Here is a 21,430-nt window from a genome sequence, read left to right on the forward strand (position 1 = left end):
CCGCCACATTCTTTATGTGCCTGTCCCAAGTCAGGAACCTGTAGTTCAGTGGTTGTCGTTGGTTTATGTTTGTCATTTTTGTTTTTCGTAAATTGTTTTGTTATAAATTAGGCCGATAGTTTTTCAATTTAATTGTTTAATATTTTTCATGTCGGGGCCTTTTATAGCCGACTATACGGTATGGGGTTTTCTCATTGTTGAAGGCCGTACGGTTGCCTATAATTGCTTACATCCACTTTATTTGAACTTTGGTTTTAGTTGTCTCATTGGCAATCATACCTCATCTCCTTATTTTTATATTAACCCGTTTTGTTTAACTACATATCTTTACAAAGGGATACAAGAAGGTTGCCATGTAGGTTTTTCCTTTATCCAAATGACGTCTTTCCAAAGTAATATCAGGGGGTTAAGTTACAGAGACAGGACAGTCATTAAAATGTTCATCGCCATCAACATTTTGGATGTAATCTTGTAGTCCTCGTGTTCGGGCATTAAAGTCACCATAGATCAGAATTTAACCCTTATAGCTCAATTCAAGAACTTTATTTCGAAGCTGTGCAAATATCAATTCTGAATCTACTTTATTCATATATGTTTTTATATAACAAAGACACAAATAAAATGTGTATGAGAGTTCAATGATTTGTTTATTCAACTTTAACCAAATTGAAAATTTTGACCTTTCTGTCTCTTTTACTCCCTTTCTAATACATGTATGTGGATTGCAGTATAACTATTAAAATGGTCTCCTTCTTCTTTTGCGTTTAAAAGGTTTTACAATGCCGAAAGGTGATGAATAATCTGGAAGATTCCCAGACGAATCCGATACTAAAGTTTCTACAAAACCAACCGTATGTCAAAACTATTTACATAAGAAAAAAAATCAACATCTTCAATCTTGTGACTATTTAAGCAATGAGTATTCCAAAAGCCTATATCATACCTGTCAATGTTTCAAAATATCCATGGGGGATTTTATGCGCAAGAGGACGTAATGCCCCTCTAATATTGTCAGAAATGTTTTAATCTACTACTGTATTGATTGAATAAGTGTGTATTTGCCTAAATACACTTTTAGCTCATTTGAATGCCTATTTTGAGGTGTCTAGTTTATATAATAAAGAATTTCAAAATTCAGGTTAAAACTTCTCATGGGGAAAATTCCCCATGAATAGTGAAAGTTGGCAGGTCTGCTATATATATTAAGCTTATTCAAACTGATAAAAAAAATATATGTGAGAGTTACAGAGGTTCCATATGTTTTTTCATCGGGACCTCAGTGGTCTTTTGGTCCAGTTATTGTTCAAGCATTACTGGTCCAGTCAGTGTTTTAGCAGTCCGAAGTTTTAAATTATGAGTATTACACAATTCTTACTTCTACAATGGTCATTTGGTCCAGCAATTGATGACATATTATTGGACCAAACCATTTATTACTGGACATTGCCACATGTTTGACAGACCTTGGGAATGACTGAAGTAAAGGGACCGCATTATATTTATAAGTTTCATTTATTGTTTAATATAAATGTCACGGCTTCATAAAGTAAAATAAGTATTGAAACCATCGAGAGTACAAATAACAAAGTATCTTTCTTTAAGAATAAGAATAAGAATAAGAATTTTATTAGTCTAAAATCCAAACATTAGGATTCAGGGGCGTAGCTAGGGCAATATGATGTGTACTCAATGCCGGAGGAGAAAGTCAAACGGCAGGGGTCTGGGGCCTGTTAAGACCCCCAGAAGCTCTGGGGGTAAATGGTGCAAAATCCTGCATTCTCGCAATTTCCTGGGACTTAAAATGACCTTACGAAAATCTTATTTTCATGAGAAACAAGTCAACTTTGAAAAAAAAATTTAAAAATATTAATTAGAGAAAAACAAACCGTTGAAAGTACTGTTGGCTTAGGAATTTGGATTTTCTAATGTGCAGTGGGTTGAGCTTGATTAAATTAACTTAAAAATAATATTCGTTACTAGTTAGTTAAGAGAGTCTAGGTTAAAATGGTGGTAAAGGGTGGTATTTGCACGGAAAAAACGTTGAATACAAAGAAGGAATAACAACTTCACGGTGAACGTGAAATAATTTCGTCAATGAACGTGATAAAAAAGTACTATAACGAACGCATATCATAGGTTGGAAACCTTAAGTGGCAAGTATATAATATATACGCTTGAAGTCCCGAAATCTATAAGGAAAATCATCAAATTATTTCTGATTTCTTTTTATTAACTTACAAAACGACAGTTTTTTAATATTACCAAGCACGGAAAGGAAGCACTTTAAATCTCGAAGCATGGAAATAAGCACTTTTAATCTCGAAGCACGTATAATTAAGTTGGGGAACACTTTTAACGAGGCACCCGTCTTGCATAACCGAACGTAAAAATAAAAAAAAAAAGTTAAAATACGTTGATCGTCAATTAAAAAAAAACCGGCAAACACGATGCACGAAAATTACCCTTTACCACCCCCATTAAACTGAAGTCTGACTGGGCTGTTTAAAAAATCTGTTATGACGACCGGTATGTAATTAAGACTATCCATACCCCAGAGTAAAATCATGAGAATGAATCGTTGTCCATGGTCTCTTTAGAACGTCATATTTTAATTCGTCAGTTATTTTGAAATCTTCAGAAAAGATGTCAGGATTGGGAAAGGAGGCATATAATTGTCTTCTGCAGGACGCCTCGAGGACCATTTTAATTGTTTGCATCAGCAACATAATCATGATGCTGGTTCCGTAAACGAAAAGTAATTTTGGAACGGAATATAGCTACAAAGTGATTATTAACATGTTTATATAATAGTTTTTGATCTAATTTATTACTTTAGTTTTATTCTTACTAGATTATCATATTTTTATTTTTGTAAAAGTTTCGATGTGTACGCAACTGCGTTTTTGCGTACGGGTTGCTACGCGCCTGGGATTGTTACGAAAAAAAAACCCCAAACAAACATATAAATAACAAAACGATAGACAGAAAACAATACAAACATGTAGCATTGAAAAAAAAATATTAATATTTATTACAATACTATTTTGACAACATGCCTCCTCTATAAAGTTATCATTTGAAATATCTTGATTATGTATTACATTATAATATGAGTCATAAATCACACAGTTCATATATTGACATTATAGTTGTTTCTCTCATTATATATTTCACTTTTACTGTTAACAATGATAATTGATATATCACATTCTTCACAAGAAAATATAAAATCAAATTTGTTTTCATCACTCACTGAATTAAAACAGGGGACGTTATAAGCAATTTCATTAAACATTTTGATCCTAGGTTTATTAAGTTCTGTACATGTTATGATAAAATGGAATTCATCTTCCACCTCTTTATGGCATAAAGGACATATTCTATTTTCTAATGCTGTTTTATTTTATCGACCGCGTTCAATAGCCAGCATACTATTACTAATTCTTATTTTGGCATAATTTTTTGTAACATTTTTATCTAAATTCAATAAAAGGTACTTTTCAAGTTCATAAAGTTTACTTTAAATTTTCTGTAGGTTCTTAGTTTATTTCCATTTATTGAATTATCATCATTAAAGAGACAATTTTTCCAAAATATAATGTAATTTTCATTGAGCTTCTTCGTAAGGGCTAACAGTAATCGTTTTTTTAGAGAAGGTACATTGATTTTCCCAAACATGAGTGAAATTCAATTTAGATAGCAACATTTTAATTTTTTAAGCAAATCCATCATTTAAAAAGTAAAATCACAAAAATACTGAACTCCGAGGAAAATTCAAAAAGGAAAGTCCCTAATCAAATGGCAAAATCAAAAGCTCAAACACATCAAACGAATGGATAACAACTGTCATATTCCTGACTTGGTACAGGCATTTTCTTATGTAGAAAATGGTGGATTAAACCTGGTTTTAACGCTAGCTAAACTGCTTGTTAACTTCTACTTTTACTTTTATCAGAGACATATTATATAATACAATATTAGGATGTCTCTGCTTATATAAAGTATACGGCCGAACCGATCAAGGCCGAATTTGTTTTATGGCCGAAACGAGCTATTTCCGCTACTTTTACATATGCACCGCCAAGAAGTTATTTCCCTTGCCACTCGGTGTCGTCTGTAATTTAGGATTGTGACAAATCTCTAGCAGATGACATTATAATATCAAAACATGGAATTAGTGAATAAATAAGAATTTAGACATCATCATCCGCCCTAATGGTTGAGTCTCAAGCTAACAGCAATACGATGAGAAGGTATGAAGTACAGATAACTCGTAAATTTAACGAGTTTAACTTTTACTTTTAGTTAGAAATTCAGAAAAAGACGAATATTTTTTTATTAAGAAATAGTAAACATGGTTATTGGTCTGTATTCATCAATGTTGATGAATAACTGGATACCAAACGTAGAATAATTATAGTTATTCTTCGCACATACGAAATACAGTGGCATACACATGTACTCATTGATGATGTATACAAAAAAGTACAAAGGTGAACAAGAGCTTCCAAGCTGGGAATAATAGATAGTTATTAGTATTTAAAGTCCTTAATGGGCCTTCATACACAGCAAATTATGGCTTCAGTTTGTGATCAGACAGAGCTACGACACAAAAAATGAAAAAATCAGACTACTATCCTCCTTGATCTGGCGTGTCCTAGCTGTCATCGTCTGAATGCAGTCATTTACATTTGTAACAGAGTCTTACTGATCGGGAATGGTCTGGAGATGTTGACCAAGCATTTTTGACAATTAGATGCATCCCTAAATTTTCTGGAAACTCAGTGGATTTGTCTAGTCGGATTACAAGTGTAACTTTGTTGTTAACAGATTCAGCTGTATCAGATGAAAATCATAACAATGTCCTGTGTTGTCTGTATGATGTCTAAATGACATTGTCTTTGGGCTGATCTGGAGTTATCTTTCATTGAGGTTTCTTCCCTAACCTTATTTTAATGAATCATTTAGTTATTTTTCAGTGCTTAGTTATTATTATACTTGTAGTAAGACCTTGATTTCATTTTCAATTAATTTCAGCATAAAATTGAGTCAAATACTACATGCAGGCATGGGGTAATTGTAATCAGCTGTAATTGATTACATTTTGCAGTGTAATCACATGCCATCAGTAATCATGCATTTTCTGATTACAAGTAATCTTAATGAAATCGATTACAATTCAAAAATCAGGTGTAATCATGGTTATATACTTTTATATTACATTCAAATGATTACTTGCTGATTACAAATTTTTATATATAAATTGCTTTTTATATACAACCATAAATAAAAAAAATCCTCAAATTAATGTTCCCTATGATTGATCATGGTTCAATATGATTGATCCTATTAACTATTTAATAATTTCAGCTTCAGTATACTCAATGTCATACATGTACATGTATGCTTAAAGGTATGTAGGGTGTAAATGTGTTGCTTTTTTTTTAACAGTTTACTACATGAATCTACCTGTCCAAAAGTTTCATATTATTGAGATTGCGTCCTTGTGATATAAGATGTCTGCTTTTAAAATATTTTGTTGTTCCATTGGTGCAGAAAATTCTCTGACTGTTAAGGTTAAGTGCAAATTTTGCTCTTTATATTGACTTTGATGTTCGACTTCAAATGATAGATAATGAAATTTATAACTAACTGTTTTTTTTTACAATTCTTATAACAAAAATTCCATAATACGATAGTAGAGGGGCATTATGTTTTTCGGTCTGTGCATTTGTTCGTTCGTTCGTCTGTCCGTCCGTCTGTCCGTCCGTCTGTCCGTCTGTGCCCCTTCAGGTTAAAGTTTTTGGTCAAGGTAGTTTTTGATGAAGTTGAAGTCCAATCAACTTGAAACTTACTACACATGTTCCCTATGGCAGATATGATCTTTCTAATTTTAATGCCAAATTAGAGTTTAGACCCCAATTTCACAGTCCACTAAACATAGAAAATGATAGTGCGAGTGGGGCATCCGTGTACTATGGACACATTCTTGTTTATCATGTGTTTTCTTAATATGTTTGTATAGAAATATAAATTTTACAATCATGTATATAATAAAAAATAAACTGCATACAAAAGGCTACTCGATCATTAAATAATCACTATTCTTAATTTCATTTTTCTTAATTGAAAATATGCTTTTTGGCTAAAATATTAAAAAAAACAATGGTGTTCCTTAACAGAGAAAGCAGAGACATTTACTTTCAAAGTAAATCTGTGAAATAAAATTATGTCATCAAACAATACAAAAATTACACTGCTCCTTTTCTAAGTTCTTATGAATAACATGTTTATATTTAAACACAATTTTTCACTCAGATTAGCTTTTTTATGTGAGGATCAAATGTTTAAAAAAAAAATCAATACCACAGTATACAATGTAATCATAAGTAATCTAAAGTAATCATGGTTACTTTAAAGAAATGTAAACTAATGTAATCAATTACATTTGAATTTAGGTGTAATCATGGTAATTGTAATGTAATCGATTACATCAAATTAGCAAAGTAATTGGAATTTAGTGGATAACATTTTAAAGTAATCAACCCCATCCCTGACTACATGTATATGATAGTCAGCAAAGCTGATGAGATATTTGAGCGTATCCACTCTTGTTACACATGCATGCCTGTGTTTTTACAGAAACATTAATAAGTTAATTATTATTCCAGTAATGTGGATGGATATGGATTTGAGAGGGGAGAAGATTTTGATTACAAAACCTATGAAGAGTTCATGGCAAAATATATTTCTATCCTGGCGAGACGAGCTTCTAAGTGGGAAGTTTTAGTACAAAATAAAACGTCCATAGTAAAGTCTAGAAAAGGTAAGAGAGGCTTCCATTAATAGGAAATTTAGTCCAAAATAAAACATACATGTACATAGTCAAGTCCAGATAGAGAAATAGTGACTGCCAAATGGGAATTTTAGTCCAAAATAAAACGTACATAGCTAAGTCCAGAAAAGGTAAGAGAGACTGTCAAATGGAAAATTTGAGTTTAAAATAAAAAACATACTTAATAATAATGTTTTGAAAAGGTAACAGTGACTGTCAAATGGAAAATTTCAGTCCAGAATAAAACATACATAGTAATGCTAAATGCTAGAAAAGGTACATTGTAAGAGAGACAGCCAAATTTGAAGTTTTAAAATTATTGCAAATGACAATTTTTGACTTATTTTATTATTTTTGCCTACAATAAAAAACAATAATAGATTGATAGAAACTGTAACCAGCAAAAACTATCAGCATTACAAGATCTACAAATGCCAGTATGACTGGTGTAATTGCTCTCAAATGACAATTTTTCACAGTTATATCATGTATATAGTGGAAAACTAAAATTGAGATACAAATTTCAATTTCAAACATGAGATAAAATGTAAAATGATTTTTTATTGCAGTTTCTCTAGTTCTTTTTCCCCATAACAACCTTTTCGAGTCAAAATTTGTTTTTCTTTTGAAATTTGCTTTTAATATTTGGCTTGTCTTCAAGACGTATTACCATATGATGGTATGTCACATATTTTCATTACCTTTATGTGACCTTTACCTTTGACCACCTTAAGAAGATATTTCTCTTACCTGCTTACCAAGGAAGATAACCTTTGACCTTAAGGTCAAATAATTGATTATAGTAAACTTTTTCATGTCCACCCCAAAACCTTGTATTTTTTAACCATGGTAAGACCTTTTCAGTGAAAGGGAGGGTCAGACCTGGGATGTAAAACATGCCCAACACCATCTTTATGTGAAATACTCTATGACCCACAGCCCCAGTCTGTCCCACCAATGGACAAATTATATAGTGATCTATAAAAGTTGTATTGGCAATTCAGAAACTGCTATGATCTAGAAACCATCAGAGACAAGGTGGAGCCTTAAATCGAATGACCCACCCTCTTAAATGACTAAACTACTTATTAACTTCTGTCTTATATGTACATAATTAAGCATACACTTTCTTATATAAATACAACTCAATACACAATTATTGACCTCAATAATCATGATAATGGGTACACAAAAGTATCATGTTAAATATTTCATATGTATAGAAATGATAGATTTAATAATTTACCTATTACTTTTGATCTACATGTAAACTACATGTAGTCTTGAAAAGTTGGCCAAGTTTGTAAATTATTGACCTGAAGAACTTAGAAGTCAATATTTGCAGCATTTAAATTTTTCTTTGCTTGACAATATTTAAGCTGATAAAGTCATAATTTGTTGTAAAGTAAAGACAGACATCAGACATAGCAAGGACTAAATAAGTAAGTAAGTAAAGGCAGACAAACCATGAAACATACAAATTTATATCCCAATGAGCCAAAAGCAAAATTAGACTTATTTATGCCTGAGCTTTGTATATTTTATATCTATAAATGTAATATTGTTCTACAGGAAAATGAAAATGGTCCTCTCCAAATTCAAGTTTCTCAATAAAGTTACATACAGGAAATGTGTCCCCTCCAAATATTAGCAATACAATACAATTGTACAGGCATGACAGGAAATACATTTAGATGTAATAATTTCCTATTGTAAATATATATATACAATGATATATACATGACCAAGATATGATTTCATGGTTCTTTATATGAAAACATTGATATATCTTTACTGCTACAAGAATGGACTTGATAATTTACTTAAAACCTAGTCTAAATTCTTTCATAGACACAAAGATTTGGTTTGGAAGTTTGGCTGTACCTGTAGATTAAAATCAGGGTAGCACATCCTTATGTTGTTTATCAAGCTAATAAATTTAGATTTCTTTATCATTTTATCTGTTCAGTTAAATATCCAGTGGAATATTCATCAGTTACAGTAAACTTCATTCAAAGGATTTTGTATGTTACAGTACACATTATTATGGCCAGAAATCACCTTTAAATTGTAGCCAACAAAAGACACAAATTAATAATAAAATTTAACAAGATTTATTAATTACAATTTTACAAGAAATATTATACAAATTGAAAGCCAACTTAACTGTTAAAATATATGTCTGATCCTTTGTCTTTTCTTTATCAGGAATTCTTCTCTTAACTGTACGGAATTCAATGGAATATATATATGTCCAATAAGTTTACAATCTAGTATGATGTTGTTCGTAAATAAAAGTATCAATCCAACAACTCCAGAGAACTTCTGAGAATACAAGTATATTAATGTCTGATAAGTCTAATTTCGGTGTCTGTATATATAGTTGATACGGAAACCTCTAGAACAATGTAGAAGGGAAACTCCTAGAAAACTGTAGAAGAGAAACTTCAAGAATACTGTAAAAATTTAAATTACGCATTGTTGATTATGATCATTCTGGAATTATTATGTAAGTCAAATAGAAATTTCTAATCATTCCATCAGTATGTATGATTGTTCTAGTGATTTCTAAACTGCACATTTATAACATTATTTTGTAAACAACTATAACCCAAGTTAATTATAAAAACATTATAAGGCCACACAAAATATAATAGGCCAAGATAGATAAATATTATAATTACAATATCATAACAACATATATACATGATATATTTTATGGTAAATATCTAACTGTATTTGGACTTCTATTGTGACTTCCTTTAGATTATCGTACATGGTAGTCATACAGTCTTGATGCTTTGGCTTATGATTTGCCAAAATACCCTTCTGCAGCACCTGAGATCACCCTCAGTTTTTGGGAGGTTCTTTGTTGCTGAGTCTTTAGTTTTCTTTGTAGTTTTTTGTAGACTGTTGTTTGTTTTTTTGTCATATATGTCATTTTTTGTCATGTCGAATGGCAGATTTTTCTTTGTCTTATGATTTATGATTTGTTCCTTTGGTATCTTCTGCATCTTTTTGATACATTTCTTATTCATAAGTTAGAAATATCGGACCCTTTTATTGTCTTAGAATAAATTTCTGGCTGTTATTTGGTCCATAGTATGAAGATAATATTTGACAACCTGTTAGAACAAAGTTTGTCCGTCCTGTATCATTTGATGTTTTGGTTTAGGTAAGGTCATGGTCATACATGTATCAACTTGAAAGTTTTTGCACGTATTCATAATGAAGTGAAAAGTTTAATGTATATGCCAAATTAGGGTTTTGACCCAGATTTCATGGTTCACTGAACATAGAAATGTCGTAGGTAAAGGTTTTGATTTAAGATAGGGTTAAAGCTTGTTTTAATGTACTTGTAACTTTACATATCTTCATTATTAAGTGTTCTGTTTAATATATGTGACAAATTAGTGTTTTGACCAAGTTTTCAATGTTCACTGAACATAGAAATGTGAAAATGTGGAGGACTGATAAGGTGCCCTATGGACTCATATTTTTGTTCTTATTTAATTATGAAAGAAAAGTTACCTCTAGCCAATAGTTCTGAATCAGAGTGTTACTACAAAAGGATGGTTTGTAAAATGAAGTATCTCCCTTCACACCTGATTTCTCTCCATTTCTGAGGCAAAAGTTCACTTCTTACCAATAGAACATGTGTTACTTTTTTCTTGCTTCAATCTACATTATCAGTAATTCTTATATTTTGCTTAAATTATATATATATATATATATGCAATTTTTTGCATCGTATAATGCTATGGTGTCGCAGGGTTATGGCACAAACAATTTAGGAATTAGGGGCCAAAAAGGGACCAAAAACAAGCATTTTTGTAGTTTCCGGACAATAACCTGTGTGTTAATGTATAGATCTCTCAGAAATTGTACCACAAGGTTCCATATCACAAAGGGATGGCTGGGATTGAGTTTGGGGGTAATTGCCCAAACGGTTCAGGAATTAGGGGCAAAAAAGGGGCCAAAAACAAGCATTTTTCTAGTTTCCAGACAGTAACTTGTGTTTAAGTGTATGGATCTCTCTTAAATTGTACTACAAGGAAGGGAAGGTTGGGATTAATTTGGGGGTAATTACCCCAAGGGGGAGGGGGGTCAAAAAGTTTGGGGGGATTTTTTTTCCCAATTTTTATTGGGGGTTCATATTTTTTTTCTTCAAAATTTTTGAAATTTCAAGTGATTGCACAGTATTGCGCAATAGCACAGTAATGTGCAATAGTAAGAAATCTTCAATTGCACAGTAATGCGCAATAGCACAGTATTGCACAATAGCAAAGTATTGAGCAATAGCACAGTATTGCGCAATAGCAAGAAATTTCAATTGCACTGTATTGGACAATAGCAAGAAATCTTCAATTGCACAATATTGCGCAATAGGAAGAAATATTCAATTGCACAGTATTGCGCAACAACAAAGTATTGCGCTATAGCAAGAAATCTTCAATTGCACAATATTGCGCAATAGCAAGAAATCTTCAATTGCACAGTATTGGTGCAATAGCACAGTATTGCACAATAGCAAGAAATCTTAAATTGCACAGTATTGTGCAATAGCAAGAAATCTTCAATTGAAAATAAATACAAATCTTTTAACCAATTTCAATGGGATTAATTTAAAGTCTTTAATTTTTGGGGGTTCTAACCTTGTATTACTTTTTTGGATATTGGGCACCATTTTTAAATTGGTCTACATTGAGTTCAAAAGGGTCCAAAATTAAAATTTGTTTGATTTCAACTAAAATTAAATTTTTGGTTTTTTTTTATATGCTGAATCTAACCATGTTGTTAGATTTTGGATATCAGACCATTCTAGGTAAATAAAATATCCCATTTCAAAATTTTAAGATCTTTGACCACATTTATTTTGTGTCAGAAACCTATATTATGTCAAAATTTGATCACAATCCAAATTCAGACACTATCAAGCTTGAATATTGTGTCCAAACTTGCCCCAACTGTTCAGGGTTAGACCTCTGCGGTTGTATCTGGCTGCGCTCAGCAAAGCATTTTATTTTCCATAACTTTACATTTTGCTGTGCATGTACTGATTTTGTGTCATGGATGAATACCCCATATCCTTTGTTTTTCTGTAATAACACTTGACAATAATAATTAATATAACAGGAATAAAAAGAGATGTTAGCAACCTCACAACACAAAAATCAAAGACATCTAGAGATCCACAAATTGTGCAATAGACAAGTGTATTCACAATTGTAAAGCTTTAATCCCCTATGTCTAGAAAAGTTGTGAAGTATGAATATGAAACAACATCTGTCATTGATCTATCATCAAAGACAAAAGAGGATTGGTAGGTTCACAAAGGGTTAAAATTGGCCCTAAAATTTTAATTGTTTACTTTAATCAGGCCAAAATACTACAAATTTAAAAAAGAAATAGTTTTGATTTTACTATTAATACATAATAACTTCTTTTTGGCATGTCACATTATAAATAATAAAGTAATGACCCCTTAATTATGCATTATTTGTGTTGTTACGTTAGTTTTGGTCAAATTTTTCCACAACTTTTAACAGTTTTTACCATAACTTACTTTTGCCTCAACCCCTGATCTGGAATTTTTGGCATCCAGGGATTCAATACCATCATTGGCATCGTTTGGTTACAGATTATTTCAGATCGTAATTTGCGGCTAAGGCTTTTCCTAAAGTTTTAGGTTAGAAAAATGCACAAGATCACTAATTGTATTTTGACAATATATCAAGAATGTGCTGACTTTGGAGCCTATAATGTACTCTTTAAAAGATATTTGTTTTACCTAGTATTAAGACTTTTGAAATAGATTCATTTAAGAACCAAATTATGGCCTTTTTAATATTTTATGATAAAGTTGATATTCAAGGCCATATTTGGTCATAAGTGAACCTTGTCCTTTTGTCAAGGACTAAAACATAAAGTTAACCACTGACAAGGTTCCCAACTTGAGATTTGGTTTTGATAGGGAAAAAATCCAATAACATTTCCATTATTTAAAATTGATTACAAATATGAGTAGATGGGGATTTATGTAAATGTTTGTATAGAAGGCTTATTATCCAACTTGTAGTGTAATTACATGTAAATCAATAGAAAGTAACATATGTTAACAGAATCAATGCACATTCTTTACATTTTTCACAACTGCATGTTGACAAACATAGTCTAAAAAATATACTTTAATTCAAAGTTTTTAAGTCTTCAAAAAGAATAAAATTATGATAGTTTCATCTCTCATTAGGCCTTCAAGGAAATGTGACCGTTAGACTAAGGTAATAATCCTAGGTCTTTACTACACTACAATAACAACAAACAAAAAGCAATGCATTTAGCCGTGCAGACTAACAGAGCCGGCGTTTAATGTATATTTTATATAATACATATATATATGAAATACAAATACATTCTAAATTGAGGTACTAGTATATAGAATAAATAAACGTCTGAAAAATGTCAGCTATGAAGCACAAAAAGCCCCCATCTCTTTAAATGTATGTATGTATATATCCGTCTTTAACGTAACCTCGCCGCCTAGTAAAAACCACAAAAACTTTACTAAAGAAAATTGATATGGAAACCTGTGTTACGGAGCAAGTGCAAGGCACGCCTCAGGATATTGATGCCGAACTTCATCAAAAAAAAAAAAAAAATATATAAATATCAAATATTATAAAATATTTAAGTTTAGTGTTGAACGTCTGCGGCTAGAATGATTTTCAAACACAAAGAAAATTAAAAAACCCGCTTTCACCTCATTAACATAAGAATACTTATTGACACAATCCAAATGATTGGTCCATGTAACCACGTGTACAACTACACATAATAAAACTGCCAAAACATACCGTTCTAAAAAACGTTCCTTTTAGACAACATTTTCCCGCTATTCTTCGAAACACGGAAAAATAAATGTCTTAACTTACACTACAATAACAACAAACAAAAGCAATGCATTTAGCCGTGCAGACTAGAAAACACAAAGAAAGGGCGGAAAAGTGTTAATAATATTCAATAAAACTAAATGCTAAAGGCCTAGCTTCATAGTAACTTCTAAGCGATGTGCAAGTGAGTCTGCCACGTACCCATCTTTAGCAGTATCAGTTTTCCATCTGCTGTGCCGTTTCCAGCAGCGTTTGTTTACATCGGCGTTAGCTGCGGCAGTGGCTCCACCCGCCCTTAAAGAATGTAAACCTATGTTTATGTCACCACAAACCTCTTTGAGTCTATCTAAAATACACTCTCTAGCTCTGGTATAACTCAGTTTTTTGTTCTTGTATAAATTAGAGAACACCGTTTGCCTGATCTAAAAATAGGTTTAAATAAATACTGCTCAGAACTTGACTCAATTTTACAAATACTGAAATATTTGGATAATAAATTGTAAGGACAAGCAGCAGACTCGCCATTTGAAATAACTAATTTTTCCCCTAATCTATACTGATCAGTTTTGCTTTTGTCAATAATTATCTCTATATAGTTAGTTTTGAAATGAACGTCTTTACATCGAAGAGAACTAATCTCATTATATCTGAGAAAACCAGCGAAACTAAGAACAAATCATACATAAATCCCTTAAAATAGCTATATCATTATTGTCTTTATATTTAGTACAAAGTTCAATAATAGATTCAGAATCAACATGTTCCTTTTTAACTTTCGGTTTATGTGGTTGACGTTTAGAAGACTCTAGTAAATTTGCCACAAATGCATTTTCTGTGGGATCCAAAAGACCTTGTACTGTATGAGCCCATTTTATACCATAAAATGTTGACTGAATTACACTATAAGATGAACCTGTGTCTAACAATTTGGTTAAATATAAAGCTACATGTATAGGCTTTGCTGGCAAAGATTGTCCCCCTTCTTTCAATATAAATCTCTCCTACCTTTAAAAAGCATAAAAATATTTATTGTTAGTATTGTCACTCCTGGACTGCAGTAGATACGACGACATCTTACGTCCTAATTCGTCAAAATCAGCAGAAAGAATTCCTACATCTTTTATTTGCTCCAGCACCCTGCTTTTCAGACCGATACTTGAAGGAAAAAATTAAATACATTAAAATCTTATTTTCAGAGCCAACATCCTAAAATCTGTGGATTTTCCGAATATCCCATTTCTAACTCGGCCCCCCCTGACAACTGTTGATGGTAATATTTTACTATCTTTAATGAACGATTCGACTTCGACAACATTACCATAGACTTTGTGTAAAAGAGGCCAATATGGTGCTGAAACCCATAAAGGAACAACTAAAGTGCTATCTGCTTTATCTTGTATTATTTTGTGTATACATCGTGATCCCATGTCCGAAGATGGTGGCACGATCCAGTTATTTTCTTTACCCCAATGTCTATTGAAAGCATCAATACCCAGTGTACCTGGACACCAATGGTTAGAATTGAATATGCTACATTTTGCATTGTAATCAGTGGCAAACCTATCTATGGTATATGGACCCCAGTTCTGATTAAGATATTCAAATGTAATATCGTCTATCTTCCAATCATCGCAATCAACAGTTTTACTAATTTTATCTGCTTTAACGTTCTCTTGTCTAGGTACCCACTCTGGTACGATCTTAATGCTATTCGATTCACATACATTTGCTATTTTAATTGTGATATTTTGTAAATCAGATTTCTTGCTGCCCTTCTTAGCTCACCGACTTCGGGCCCCATGTGAGCTTATGCCATCACTTGGCGTCCGTCGTCGTCCGTCGTCGTTGTCGTTGTCTGTCGTCGTCGTCTGTCTTCATCTGTCGTTGTAAACTATTTAAAAAATCTTCTCCTCTGAAACTACTGGGCCAAATACCTTCAAACTTTAACTAAATGTTCCTTAGGGTATCTAGTTTATAAATTGTATCCGAAGATTTGATCCATCGACAAACATGGCCGCCATGGCTAAAAATAGAACATAGGGGTCAAATGCAGTTTTTGGCTTATATCTAAAAAACTAAAGCTTTTAGAGCAAATCTGACGTGGGGTAAAATTGTTCAATTGGTCAAGATCTATCTACTCTGAAATTTTCAGACGAATTGAACAACCCATTGTTGGGTTGCTGCCACCGAATTGGTAGTTTTAACAAAATTTTGCAGTTTTTTGTTATTATTTTGAATATTATTATAGATATATATAAACTGTAAGCAGCAATAATGTTCAGCAAAGTAAGATCTACAAAAAAGTTAATATGACCATAATTGTCAATTGACCCCTTAAGGAGTTATTGCCCTTTAAAGACAATTTTACACAATTTGTTCATCAAGTTTGCTAACATCGTTCCAACTACCCATAATCTCTTCGTCTGTGGCTTTGACCAAATAGCCACCGTAACCTATCCCCGAGGCGTCTGTGTATACTACACTTGAGTATTGCTCACTAATATGCAATTCTCTGCCATTCATTTTCTCTATGTTTTCCTTCCAGAAAACTATCTCATCAAGAGATCTACTATTCAACAGAACATTAGCATTCCAGCTTGCTCTATACAAAATACATTCGTACATACTTCTTGTACGTAGTCTGACTACAGGACCAACTTCCCCTTGCATAGATATGATCTGACCAATTATTGAAGCAAGAAACCTTGCTGAAGCGTGTATTTCTCCTTTGCCTATTTTGTGTATAATATGATTCAATGTATCTAACAATTTGGAAAGTCGCCTTTCCGTGACTGAAACCATGCCTTTGTCAAATTGCCATACCAAACCCAACCATACGACATTTTGGCTAGGTGTCCAATTTCATTTATCTTCTGCTATTAAAAACCCAGAAGCTTTCAGTACTATCTGAACAACTATGCTAGTGTCATGGGCCTTACTTATCTCGTCAGCCCTGCCTAAGCCATCGTCTAAATACATGATAACTTTCAAACCTGAATTTCGTAAATATTTAACAATACACCTTACTACTTTGGTGAATATATAACCAGCTGTAGATATACCAAAAGGTAAAACATTAAAAACATAATATTTTGTTTCACAGTTTTTGACCCAAGCAAAACCTAAGTATGTCTTGTGTGGATCGAATATTTCTACATGATGGTAAGCCGATCTCAAATCGTAAGTAAAGCAGTGATCTCCCTTCTTAAACATCTGACTGGCTACGCTAGCATCTTCATATTTAAATCTGAATTTATGGAGATGTGGATTAATGTGTCTACAATCTAAAACTAATCTTAATTTGTATTTATTGTTAGCTACAGTCAACGGATTGATCACTTTAGGTCTACATGAAAATTCTTTAATGCATCCTAATTGTATCAATTTAACAATCTCGTTTTCTACGAATTCTGAATTTTCTAATGAAGATTTGTTGTTATTCAAAAATACCTCACTTGGTTCTGTGTGAAAAGGTATTTTATATCCATGTTCTATTATTTCAATAACTGTCTCATTAGCGCAAATAATATTTTGCCAATAATCAATTGAACTTCTTAATTTACCTACAGGTGAATTACATGAAACTATAGCGTTTTCTTTACAAACGTTAACAGATAAATCATTTGAAAATAATTTAGTACTTATCTTATCAGACTTTTCTTTCTGCGTTTGTCAACCCTGTTTATAATGGTCTGACCTCCAATGTCCTGATAAACCACACTCATAACATTTTCCGGGTCGATTCACCACAGGAATGTTAACTGTACTCTGTTGATTGACTGAGCTGAATCGAGTCGACTGTGGGGCACTGTAAGGAGTTGTACGTGTCTTGAATTTTTTTTGTCGTTCTTCATTTTCTTCGACGCTTTGTTTTCTGCTCGTATTATGCGTTTTTCTTCTTCGGAATCATCTGCTAGACTGTGCGTTTCATACTCAAAAGCTGTTCTCCATCCGTTCTTGGACTGATCCGCGAGCTTAATCAATTTTTGTCGATGAGTATGAATGTCCAAACCTTCACTAATGTTCCTCATTGCGCCCGCTGTGTTTTCATTGTTGTCCTGTGTTTCTGTTAGTAGACTTCTGGCCTCTTTCATCTTGTTGGCGATTTTTGTGTTGACTCTGAACTGCTCTTCGTTTCCTTTTCGTTTGAAGACGTAATTTTCAGAGTTCATCTGTTGGATTTTTGACATCTGAGTTTCTGATAGCTGCCTCTGTGTTTCATGAACTGATCTTTGGAAAGTATCTAGATGACTAGACATTAGTCTGTCGATACTCTGAAGGATTTCATTCTGATTCTGGCTCATTGCGTCTTTAATTTTCTGGTCGATAAGCATGTTTATTTCTGCCGGCTCTGACATATTTAAGTTTAGTGTTGAACGTCATCGGCTAGAATGATTTTCAAACACAAAGAAAATTAAAAAACCCGCTTTCACCTCATTAACATAAGAATACTTATTGACACAATCTAAATGATTGGTCCACGTAACCACGTGTACAACTGCACATAATAAAACTGCCAAAACATACCGTTCTTAAAAACATTCCTTTTAGACAACATTTTCCCGCTATTCTTCGAAACGCGGAAAAATAAATATATTCACTGTATATGACATTTCACTGTGTGTGAACATTGAACTGAGACTTGGTCACAGAATTTCAATGTATGTGACCTTAGGACTGAGAGGGGTCACATACATTCACTGTATTTGACCTTAGGATTGAGAAAAGTCACAGACATTCATTGTACATGACATGAGGACTGAGAGGTGGTCACAGACATGCACTGTATTTAACCTTAGGACTGAGAGATGGTCACAGAGATTCACTGTATTTGACCTTAAGACTGAGAGGTGGTCACAGACATTCTCTCAATTTCTCTGTATATTACCTTAGGACTGAGAGAGGTCACAAATATTCACTTCATATGACCTTAGGACTGAGAGGGGTAACATACATTCACTTCATATGACCTTAGGACTGAGAGGGGTAACATACATTCACTTCATATGACCTTAGGACTGAGAGGGTTAAAAGACATTCACTATATATATGACCTGAGTACTGAGAGGTGGTCACAGACATTCACTGTATTTGACCTGAGGACTGAGAGGTGGTCACAAACATTCATTGTATATGACCTTATGACTATGAGGTGGTCACAGACATTCAAAGTACCGGTATATGACCTTAGGATTGAGAGGTAGTCACAGACATTCACTGTATATATCCTTAGGATTGAGAGATGGTCACAGATGTTTATTGTATTAGAACTTAGGACTGAGAGGTGGTCACAGACATTCACTGTATAGGACCTGAGGACTGTGAGGTGGTCACAGTCGTTCACTTATATGACCTTAAGACTAAGAGGGGTCACATACATTCACTGTTTACTACAACCTTAGGACTGAGAGGGGTAACATATATTCACTGTATATTACCATAGGACTACTGAGAGGTGGTCACAGACATTCTCTGTATATTACCTTAGGACTGAGACGTGGTCACAGATGACCTTAGGACTGAGAGGGGTCACAGACATTCACTGTTTATGACATGAGGACTGAGATATGGTTACAGATATTCACTGTATATGACATTAGGACTGAGAGGTGGTCACAAACATTCTCTGTATATTACCTTTGGACTGAGAGGGGTCACAGACATTCACTTTATATGACCTTAGGACTGAGAGGGGTCACAGACATTCACTTCATATGACCTTAGACTGAGAGGTGGTCATATTCATTCATTGTATATGACATGAGGACTGAGAGGTGGTCACAGACATGCACTGTATTTAACCTTAGGACTGAGACATAGTCTCATGTATTCACTGTATATTTTTTAGGACTGACAGGTGGTTACAAACATTCAGTCTTTATGTTTTTAGTAAGGCTACTTAATTGCAAATAATTAATATATGTACCAGAATATACTGCTTGCATTTTCTAGCCTTGTTATTGGTAAAAACTGTTATCCAGTAGCACATATATACCATTTTCACCAACACTGAATACAAGATAGCTACATGGAGAGGAAAATAACCTGGTCAGTGTTGACTCCTAATGATTCTATCTTCAAGAAAATACTTATTTTCTGTTTCAGAATCTAGATGTTTGAAGACAATATATCATTGTTAAACATTTCACAAAAATTCAGGTAAAGTAATGGCTTGATAATTTTACTGGACATGTAAGATGTATATGAAATGGAGGATTTGTATTGAATATCTCTGCATTCTTTTTTCAGTGAAAAGATTTTGCAGGAAAGGTATTCCAAATGGACACCGTGCAATGGTAAGAAAATAATTTTATATCAGAGTGAAATGTGATGGCAGATCTTTGGTTGTTTCTAAAATCCTGTCCTCCAGGCTGTATGTTGACCTCAAGATGTCTTTTGGTTAATAATGTTGATGGATTGCTGTCTCATTGACGTAAACCTCACGTCTAAAAACATGACCAATACTAGGCAATAGAAACTAATGGAAAGGAAAATCTTTACCGAATTGACAATCCATCTCCCAGAGTCACATTACACTGTTATTAAACATCCTTCATGTAATGAGATTTTCTTTCTGAACAAATTAGGATTTAGATATTACTGATGAATATAAAGTTTGTGTTTTTTATAAAACTTTGCATAAAGATTGTTTGCTGAATACAGCTTCATAATATTGAACCTGGTTGCCTTGGTTTGGGCAAAGGCCATCTGCTGAAAATAAAACCTTAACAAATTTGGTTTCCTTTGGTACAGATCTGAATACAAAACATTGTCACTCACTCATCTAAATCATAATTTAAAAGTTCAAAAGTTCACATATTTCATAAGTTTGTAATTATGTTTTATTAACTCATCTGATGAAAACCTATATTGTATATATACTTATACAAGTACAGTAAACCTATATTGTATATATAATTATGCAAGTACAGTAAACCTATATTGTATATATACTTATAAAAGTACAGTAAACCTATATATACTTATACAAGTACAGTAAACCTATATTGTATTTAAACTTATACAAGTACAGTAAAGCTGGGAAGTTTTCCCTCATGTAAGTTTCATCTAAATCAAAGAAAAGAAAAAAATGAGAAAATAAAATTCCTTGGCCAGTTTTGCCCAAAAAAAATTGAAATTTTAACTCCTAATTAATAGACCACTTTACAGAATTCAATGGACTATTTAAGTGTGCTTTGCTATAACAGTTCACCAGAAGGATATCCATAAAGAAGATAAGTTGATGATAACCATAGAACTGTTACAGTAATTGTATTTCAGGTTTGGATGTGTGTAAGTGGAGCTGATGAGAAAATGAAAAGAAATCCTGATACATACAAAAAACTGTTACTTAGTCAAAAGGATCAAAGTTTAATGGACACAATAGATCTTGGTAAGTCAACCATGTCATAGCAGGTTTAAAAAGGATCAAAGTTTAATAGAAATAATAGATCTTGGTAAGTCAACCATATCATAGCAGGTTTAAAAAGGTTGACAGTTTAATGGACACAATAGATCTTGGTAAGTCAACCATGTCATTACAGGTTTAAAAAGGATGAAAGTTTAATGGACACAACAGAACTTGGTAAGTCACCATGTCAAAACAGGTTTAAAAAGGATTTTAGTTTAATGGACACAATAGATCATGGTAAGTCAACCATGTCATTACAGGTTTAAAAAGGTTGTCAGTTTAATGGACACAATA

General features: G+C 32.9%; 1 protein-coding gene across 1 annotated transcript in view; it reads left to right on the forward strand.

Moving 5' to 3' along the window:
• The first annotated feature begins 4,042 nt into the window (after positions 1–4,042).
• LOC127737560 (growth hormone-regulated TBC protein 1-A-like) overlaps positions 4,043–21,430 on the forward strand; it is a 46,310-nt gene continuing 28,922 nt past the window's right edge. The window contains exons 1-4 of the mRNA XM_052248391.1: positions 4,043–4,253; positions 6,672–6,826; positions 19,975–20,021; positions 21,007–21,118. Coding sequence (XP_052104351.1) covers positions 4,216–4,253; positions 6,672–6,826; positions 19,975–20,021; positions 21,007–21,118 — 352 coding nt within the window. The 5' untranslated portion in view covers positions 4,043–4,215. The remainder of the gene's footprint in view (positions 4,254–6,671; positions 6,827–19,974; positions 20,022–21,006; positions 21,119–21,430) is intronic.

The sequence above is a fragment of the Mytilus californianus genome, unplaced genomic scaffold (genome assembly GCF_021869535.1).
Source record: "Mytilus californianus isolate M0D057914Y unplaced genomic scaffold, xbMytCali1.0.p SCAF_4, whole genome shotgun sequence".
NCBI classification, from domain to species: Eukaryota; Metazoa; Mollusca; class Bivalvia; order Mytilida; family Mytilidae; genus Mytilus; species Mytilus californianus.